Raw genomic sequence first — 8756 nt, 5'->3', positions numbered from 1 at the left:
ATTACTAACCCCCGCCCCTCAGTCCAGTCACTTTAAATACTAAAACTTGAACGTTTGCAGAGAAATCCCCAGCGACAACCTCAGGTGTGAGACAAGTTGTACACAGCAGAGCAAGTGACACTGCAATGAAAGGTAAGACAAAGTTTTCCACTGTAATTTAGATTGTTTAGAGATTGTTTTTTTATTTAAAATGTATAGAAGTTGCATGGAACTTTGTATACAGAGATCAAAATTAATCAATCTGTTTTGTCTTGACTGGTAAATCTCTTGTTAGTAAAAGATGACAAAAATCACATTATTGCTCTTTTTCCTTTAATGCCCTGCTTCATATTGATTAAGTTGTACACATTCAGATCTTAGTGATGCACAGTGTCTTACTCAATTGCATGTTGACTGTTATTGAGGGAACTGAGAACAGTTTCAGTCCAGGACTGAAATGAACCTCAAGGCTAATGGAAATTGTCCACTTTTCTCTCGTTTGATTTTAGGAGATGCTGCCAAAGCAGGCCTCCCTAATGGCACCAGCCCATCCAAGGGCCTGCTGCCCCCCTCGGAGGAAAAGATGGAGGAGCGGGGCCAGTGGAGCAACAAGATAGAGTTTGTCCTGTCTGTTGCCGGCTCTATCATCGGCCTGGGCAACATGTGGCGCTTCCCTTACCTCTGCTACAAGAACGGGGGAGGTGAGTGGGGGAATTGGATGGAGGGGTCAAGGAATAAATGTAGGTTCCTTTCATCTGCAGTAACAGAAGCACTGCAGAGTTTTACTGGTACTTGTGTGCCAAGTTTGTGCTTGAACTTTTACTATTTGATATTTCCCACAGTGCACATTCTCCACAGATCTATCTACAAGTTGTTTTTTTTTACATTTACTTGATAAATAGGAGATTAATGACAGCTGACAGGAAGCCTTACATCACATGCAAGAAGGGCCTCACAGAGCACCTGAGATCAGGAAAAACAGGAAAAACAAAGTCTTAATTAATCTGACCCTAAAGAATGTCCCCCCCCCCATTTGATTCTGCACACAGTGTCGTGCGGAAACATGCTTGTGTAGCTGGTAAATGGGACGGTTCTCTCTCTCTCTCTCCCTCCATGGGGTGGCAGGGTCAGGACTCAGGGCTGAGCGGGGTCAGACAGCTGTTGTTGCTCCTTGCTCATAGCAGCTGTCCCCGCTGAGAGGCGGAAATCTGAGCACGCCAAACATCCTCGGCCACCCGACGGGACGTCAACACAAAAGCTAAAAGAGAGTGGCGGTGTAACTCGTCTGAAATGAAAGAGCATTAAAGAAACCTAATTTTCATTCATTAATACAGTTTCAGACCGATTCAGGCACATATTTCTTCACATAGACAGTAATATTTTTAATTCTTGTATGTGAAATAATACATAACCTTTTCTTGACCTTGCATACTTCTTAAATTTTATATGGTTTACTTTTGTATTTTAAGATTGTTCAAACAGGGTTGATCTGGCTGAAATTAAACATTATTCAAAGGCGATCTGGATCAAACAGTAGCAGCATCAATTTAGAGACAGAAAGCATGTTTCATAATAACTAATAAGTAATCCAAGAATGAAAGTGCAAGTTAGAGGAGAGAAGAGATATATGGAGTGAGAAGGTTCACACGAAATTAAAAAAAACTCCCTGAAGCAACATCTTATAGTAGATTTATCTTCTGTAGTTCTAACAAAAGGCTTCAAACACATCAGGATTAACAGTTTCCTTAAGTGTTGCATCTTTTTTCTGCAGGTTACACCATACACAGGGGACTCAATGTGGGCTTTTGGTTCATTTATCCGTATTTAAGCAGATTTATTATTAACTTTTGGTGCTGCAGAGTGTTCGGGGTCAACATTTCCAGCACTGCAAGAGGCCCAGTGTTGACCTCAGTCATGACCCCATGTACTTGTGGGATTGAAAACTCTAAACAGGTGTGAGAGTGAATATATTTCTCTGTCTATGCATTAGACCTGCAGTAGATTGAAGACCTGTTACCAAGTGTATACTTGGATAGGCTCCTGATGAGGATTAAATAGGTATAGAGGGTTAATACTCAATGTATAAATGTATCTATACGAGTGACACCTGGACAAAGATGGTTGACCGTTTTCAGTCTTTTGCTGTGACCTTGCAAACAAAGTCACACTGACCGAAATCAAAAGTCATCTCTAATCCTGAGTCCTCTGTCCTCTCTCAACTCAAGGTGCATTCCTCATCCCGTATCTCATCTTCCTGTTCGCCTGTGGTGTCCCTGTCTTCTTCCTGGAGACTGCCCTGGGTCAGTACACCAGTCAGGGAGGCATTACCTGCTGGAGGAAAATCAGTCCCTTGTTTGAAGGTAAGGAGGACAGGTGTATCACCTTAGGCCAAAACCAATGTGGGATCCTAGCAAAGCAACGACAGGCAAATGATGAGTGCTGAATCATGTTCATCCCTCAGTAGCCTACTTTTGGAGGGAAATTTGCTTAGTTTTACACAAGTGAAATTATCCTTGGATGATAAAACTACAACTAATTATTCAACATCCTAATAAACGTTTCAGATTATTTTTAACAGGGTCATTGTTGATGTCGCCTGTGTCATATTCTGCAGGTCTTGGCTACGGCACCCAGGTGATAGTGACTCTGCTTAACTTCTACTACATCATCGTTCTGGCCTGGGGGATTTTCTACCTGTCTTTCTCTTTCTCCTGGGACCTGGCCTGGTCCTCCTGCAACAACACATGGAACACAGGTAACAAGAGCATGTTTTTCTTTTAAATGGGACAAGAAATTATCAAAATGACTGCTCAGTTCTAAGAATTTCTGCATTTTTTTCCCACAGCAAACTGTGTGGAGTTTGAGAGGAGGAACAACTCTGTCAACCAATCAATCCACCTAAACATTACCTCTCCTGTCATGGAGTTCTGGGAGTGAGTTCTCAGACCTGATGATATGTTACCCATGTGACATAGAGAAAAAGATGTCTCACCTCTGTGTTTGTCTCTGCAGGAGAAGAGCGCTGAGGATTTCCCCAGGCATTGACCACATGGGCTCTCTGAACTGGGACCTGGCCCTGTGTCTGTTCATCGCATGGGTCATGTGCTACTTCTGCATCTGGAAGGGGGTGAAATCTACAGGAAAGGTGGGTGGAAGGGGGGAGGGGTTCAGGGTCTTGTCCTGATCAGCACCTCTGATCTGCACCCAGTGAAAATACCAGGAGACCCATTTTATTTATTTGTTTGGCCAAAGGTTGACTGATGTTGAACTCTCGGGTGCTATCATTCAGGATGACATCTGGTATTTATCTTTTTTTTTTGTTGCATATTTGACATCACGGCATGCGTGTGTCAATGTAGGTGGTCTACTTCACTGCGACCTTCCCATATGTGATGCTGATTGTGCTGCTGATCAGAGGGCTCACCCTGCCTGGCGCCGGGATCGGCATCCAGTTTTACCTTTACCCTGACCTGGGACGACTGGCGGACCCACAGGTACCATGATGTCACGCAAACACCTTCAAATTAAAGCAGAGATACAGAAAATCTATTGATTAATGTCTACTATATGTATCTGGCATGAGGTAGTTCCCACAAAAACATCTCTCACCCTTTCATAAATTCCCAATGAGGGCCTTTTGGTGTTCTGATCCCCATGGGCGAGGGCGCACCAGGTGCAGATGTCCCATGGTTCTCTGCTGGGGAGCCTAGTTTCTGCTGGGTCCATCTGCTCTCCATGAAAGAGGCAGGGACCGCAGGGGTCAAATGCAGGGCCAGGACACCACTGGGACTGTAAATATGAGCTCTACCAGGGCTGAGCTGCAGACAATCAGCTAACCAGGCTTCTCCCTTCTGGGAGGATAAGACAAAACAGAGGTTTTGTCAAAGTTTTAAAATGACTTGTCACCAGAAACATCCGATTTAGCTAACTGTCACAATCTCTACATTTGTGGAAGCTTGGTTTGTTAATCAGTGTTGAGACAAACAAGACATTTACAGCTTACTGTTAGGTCACTGCAATAGTTAACGATTGCAAGCATTCTCTGCACGTGAATTCCTCTGGATTATATAAACACTGCATGACACGTTTGTCCATATACATCAACCTAAGTGAGTGTGCACTGTTATGCTGGCTTCATGATTTAGCATGGCCTATTATACGTTGATTGCTTCCTTTTTGTTTGTTAGGTGTGGATGGATGCTGGCACCCAAATCTTCTTCTCCTACGCCATCTGTTTAGGGTCACTGACTGCTCTGGGCAGCTACAACAAATACAACAATAACTGCTACAAGTATGTTAACAACACAATATCTACATGCACACTTGATTCAATATTTATATTAACAGGACTTCCTTTCCAAAGCAATATATAGATGGTTTAAGTTAGGTTTGTCAATCAAAGGCTCAAAACATAGTTTCCTCAGTCGTACTTCACAGATTTAGCATTACGCTCCTGTAACAATGTTGGACTCACAAATGGATAGTAAAAACTTTTTTCCACATATTCAGTAGTAATTGGTGGAGTTCCCCCTTTAATTTTCTAATCTTGTCTCCAATGTCATATTTGTTCCACTAAAATTCAAATCTGCTGTCTGTTGCAGAGATTGCCTGTCGCTGTGCTTTCTGAACAGTGGCACCAGTTTTGTGGCAGGCTTTGCGATCTTCTCCATTCTGGGTTTCATGTCTTATGAACAGAATGTTCCCATCTCAGAAGTTGCAGAATCTGGTGAGGCTTGCATCAAGGCTCAAAGGAAAAGCGACAGCAATAGATCAGTAATAGTCAGATCATATATTTAAAGTCGATATTCATTTATTTCATTAACATTTTCTGCCTTGGCTCTGCAGGTCCTGGTCTAGCCTTCATAGCTTACCCCCGTGCTGTGAGCATGATGCCTTTCTCTCCTCTGTGGGCCTCCCTCTTCTTCATCATGATTGTTTTTCTGGGGCTTGACAGTCAGGTAGGCACCACTTTCAGTTAATGAATGATGCTGTGAGAGCTTTCCGTTTTCCGTAATGATAAGGATTACTGAACAAACTGTGTGATTTGACTCTGTTTCTCTGTGTTTACCTCCCTTCTTTCTCCACCCCTCTCTGCCCTCCTCCTGATCAGTTTGTGTGCGTAGAGAGCCTTGTGACGGCGATAGTCGACATGTACCCCGCTGTGTTCCGCCGCAAAAACCGCAGGGAGCTCTTCCTCTTGGGTGTGGTCCTCTTCTCCTTCTTTATGGGTCTCATCATGCTAATGGAGGTAGGGGGTCACTCTCTGAGGCCACACACACACAGATGCAGACTATAGACACAAACCGTAGATGCATGCACACAGACAAACATCTGCAAGCACATTTACTGATATGTTCTTAGGGTGAAAATGCCTTAAAAACAGCATTTAGATAATCACTGAATATCTCAAATCCAGATTAAAGAAATTTGTTTCACACTGAAACTCCAAATCAGTCTGTTGCTGGGGGGGGGGGGTTGCTACACCTGATGGTTGTTAAGGGGTAAACCATGCCTGGATGCTTTGTTCTGCTCAAGAGTCCATTATAGTTGACATGTTTTCACCTCTGCACAGCTGGAAGCATGAATGCTCTGCAGAGGTGTCAACAAGTCATCATTTTGTAAGTACAAGCAAGTCAAAGGTTTTGTGCAACACGTCTCAGGTAAGTCTCAGGCGTCACACAACGCTTCCAATCTAATCAAGTCTGAAGTCTCAAGTTCTGGGCTTCAGTGTTTCAAGTTTCTTTTACAAACTATGTATAAGAACCACATGGGATTTGTATATGATTAAATATTGACAAGAGATGCTTCAGATTTATCCAAACATTCCTATTATGTGTAATATGCAATCTAGAGGCTGCGATACATGTTTACTGTTCTACTTTGGGATAGAAAACACAAAAAGTCAATAAGGCAACAAGGTGTGAAACTGAAAACTCATCAAAAAAGAAATAATATGTACAGTAGCTGAGTTACAATTAGTCTAGCAACAACTGAGACATTTTGACTGTGTACGAAACATGAAGTCACTAAACATCAAGTCAAGTCCAAGTCATAAAAATTGTTATTTGAAATAACAATGTGACACCTCGCCACTGATGCTCTTGTAAGATGTTCATGTAAAAAAAAGGGCTTTCAGTTTATCTCCTCTTTATAATTCTGTTTTAGCCATTTTCTTTGTTTTTTGTGTGGCTTGGAGATGTTTCAATATGAAGAGCACAAAATCAACTTTATCTAAATTGCTGTTTAATTCTATAGAGTATTACAATCATTGTTAAAGGATAAGTTCACAATTTTTCAAGTCTGTGTTAAAACAATATTGAGGTGCCTATATGTGAACATTGAAACAGGTTTTTCTCTCAGTTTTCATTTGGGCACCTGACTGTTGTTTTAGGACAGACTTGAAAAGTTGTGAACCTTTCCTTCAACATCTTTGGTCTGAAAACAAATAGATAAGTCTTTGTATCTCTTTCTTTGTAGGGCGGCATGTACGTCTTCCAGCTCTTTGATTACTACGCGGCTAGTGGCATGTGTCTTCTCTTCATGGCCATCTTTGAGACTGTCTGCATTGCATGGGTCTATGGTAAGCTGCCCTCAGACATAAAAGACTATTATTCCTGTGTGATGATAGAGAAATGCATTTCCCGTACAGTCTTATTGACTGTACTTTTTAACATACAGTGTTTGACCTAATTACTGGCAGACATTCCTATTCAGCTATGATTTTAAATGCGCTGCATGAAAACAAATGTCTTTACTGTGTTTCCAGGTGCAGACCGCTTTTATGATAACATCGAGGACATGATTGGCTACCGCCCAGGACCTTACATCAAGTACTGTTGGTTGTTCTTCACCCCAGCCACGTGCATTGTGAGTATATCAACAAACTAATTAACTAGTATCATAGCTTTCCAAAGATGACAAACAGCAACTGAGAGGAGGCCTCCTCTCTTCCTTTATTCTCATATGATCTCCTCTCTTCTAAGTATGCAGCCATTTTGTTAGTTGAAATTGAAAGAATGTATTATTTTTCTAATTTTAATATTTGTCTCCAGGGTACTTTTGCCTTCTCCCTCATCAAATACACTCCTCTAAAATACAATAATGAGTATGTGTATCCCTGGTGGGGCTATGTCATTGGCTGGCTGCTCGCCCTCTCCTCCATGGTCTGCATTCCCCTTTGGATGGTGTACAAGATCAGCACCACGCAGGGGACACTCAGAGAGGTAAGGTCACCACACTCAACAGCATATGAAACTCATTCATTTTAAAAATCTAAATCAGAGGAGAAGAAATAAAGCACACATAAGACTTCAGCCTGTTTGAACTGCTTTGTCTTTCTACAGCGCATCCAGCTGCTCATCACACCGTCTGATGACTTACCCAAAACCAAGAGGGAGCAGGAGAAGTTACTGGCCATCTTTGCTCCTGGGGGAGATGCCACCATGAATAAAAATGGCTACTTTCCTGTCTCAGAGAGGGACTCCAACTTATGAGGCCCCAGTGGGTGATGTTTATTTGAAAGACACATGGGTTTTGGCTCCATCACAGAGATCACTGCAGGGAAAGTGTGTTGAGTTTGGCAGCGCCTGTACATTTATAGAATGGAAAAAATATAGTTTGTCGCCTACTGGATTAGTTAGACATTTTAGAAAGTACTATAAGGACATTTTCAGGGACAAAAATCCTTTACTCTTTTCAAACTGAAGTGTATTAATAATTTGGAATGTTGTTTTGCTCACAGATTATGTACATAAACTAAAAGTCTGCAGACATTTATAAGTCAGCCCCTGTTTTCATAAAGTGTTTCATAAAATTTTACAATAAAAGATAATGGCATTTTTATTTAATTCAAATGAACTATGTTAATTCTGGATACAGACATGCAGGTTCCCTAAAACTCTTTAAATAAAATATTTTAGTTTGGATAGTGAGGGATTTTTTTTTTTTTTACAGATATAACACTAAGACAAATAAATCAGTAATAGTACCTGTGGATACAACGACTTCTTGGAGTCTCTTTATATATCTGACATCTCTACATGGCGACTAAGCTATATTTGTATCATATTATTGTATTATCATAACTGATTGGGGAAATTTTCCTTTTGTATTTACAGGAATTGCAATAAAATGTATTATTTTCAATGGAAACATGAATAAAGGAATGTAATGAAAATTTACTGTAGAATGTCAGTGAACATTATAATACTGTAGCACTGCAAATAGTTATAGATAAAACTAACATGATATATACAATTTAGTTTCATATTTTGTACTGTAACATAATGTCTGTACAAAGAAATGTGTAAGTATGTTTTTAAATAAACATGCAAAATAAATGTTGTCTTGAACCATTTCCCTACTGCGTAATTGAAATTTTATTATTTTAACTTATTGATTGTGGCTTTGTGTGTTCATAATCATCTTTGCTTTTTTTGCAGATGTAATTTTCAAAAATTTATCATTAATTTTCATTAATATTCCCATATTAACTTTGCAGCAGCTTCCCTCTAATATTAAAAAAAATCTGATCTGACTTGTGCTATATTTCTAAGGTAGAAATATGTGATCTTAGTGACACTATGCTTTCTTAAATATAAGTCCTTAAATTTAAGCCATGGTCTATAATGAAACCCAAGCTTTTTGCCTCTGAAACTGTTTTTCAAAGGTTTAGGGCCACTTAAAATTCAGCATTTCAAGTTGTCCTCAGAAAACATCATGAAAAGATACATTTCACTCTTTCACTGTTAAACTCAACAATAGAGAATGTATACATT

At 40.4% G+C, this 8756-nt stretch overlaps 2 protein-coding genes across 2 annotated transcripts; both read left to right on the top strand.

The window, feature by feature from the left end:
• The first annotated feature begins 542 nt into the window (after nt 1-542).
• On the top strand, nt 543-6893 carry LOC121890599 (sodium- and chloride-dependent GABA transporter 2-like). The gene is made up of 12 exons (XM_042403014.1): nt 543-680; nt 2205-2339; nt 2594-2734; nt 2825-2912; nt 2992-3124; nt 3339-3473; nt 4167-4270; nt 4581-4705; nt 4825-4937; nt 5090-5227; nt 6457-6559; nt 6746-6893. The coding sequence occupies exons 1-12, from the start codon at nt 563-565 to the stop codon at nt 6865-6867; spliced, it is 1455 nt and encodes a 484-aa protein (XP_042258948.1). The 5' UTR covers nt 543-562; the 3' UTR covers nt 6868-6893.
• Nucleotides 6894-6974: 81 nt separating this feature from the next.
• On the top strand, nt 6975-8255 carry LOC121890600 (sodium- and chloride-dependent GABA transporter 2-like). The gene is made up of 2 exons (XM_042403015.1): nt 6975-7202; nt 7323-8255. Exons 1-2 carry the CDS (start codon nt 6996-6998, stop codon nt 7470-7472), a joined length of 357 nt encoding a protein of 118 aa, XP_042258949.1. The 5' UTR covers nt 6975-6995; the 3' UTR covers nt 7473-8255.
• Nucleotides 8256-8756: the final 501 nt, after the last annotated feature.

Source organism: Thunnus maccoyii, chromosome 23, assembly GCF_910596095.1.
Source record: "Thunnus maccoyii chromosome 23, fThuMac1.1, whole genome shotgun sequence".
In the NCBI taxonomy this organism is placed as follows: Eukaryota; Metazoa; Chordata; class Actinopteri; order Scombriformes; family Scombridae; genus Thunnus; species Thunnus maccoyii.
Note: the sequence above shows the minus strand (reverse complement) of the source record. Positions and strands in the feature narration are given on the sequence as shown.

Coding starts and splice junctions, on each gene's coding strand:
- LOC121890599 (XM_042403014.1), top strand. CDS start 563: ATGGAGGAGCGGGGCCAGTGGAGCAACAAGATAGAGTTTGTCCTGTCT. Junction 2,340..2,593: donor AATCAGTCCCTTGTTTGAAG/GTAAGGAGGACA, acceptor CATATTCTGCAG/GTCTTGGCTACGGCACCCAG. Junction 3,474..4,166: donor GACGACTGGCGGACCCACAG/GTACCATGATGT, acceptor TTTGTTTGTTAG/GTGTGGATGGATGCTGGCAC.
- LOC121890600 (XM_042403015.1), top strand. CDS start 6,996: ATGTATTATTTTTCTAATTTTAATATTTGTCTCCAGGGTACTTTTGCC. Junction 7,203..7,322: donor CGCAGGGGACACTCAGAGAG/GTAAGGTCACCA, acceptor GTCTTTCTACAG/CGCATCCAGCTGCTCATCAC.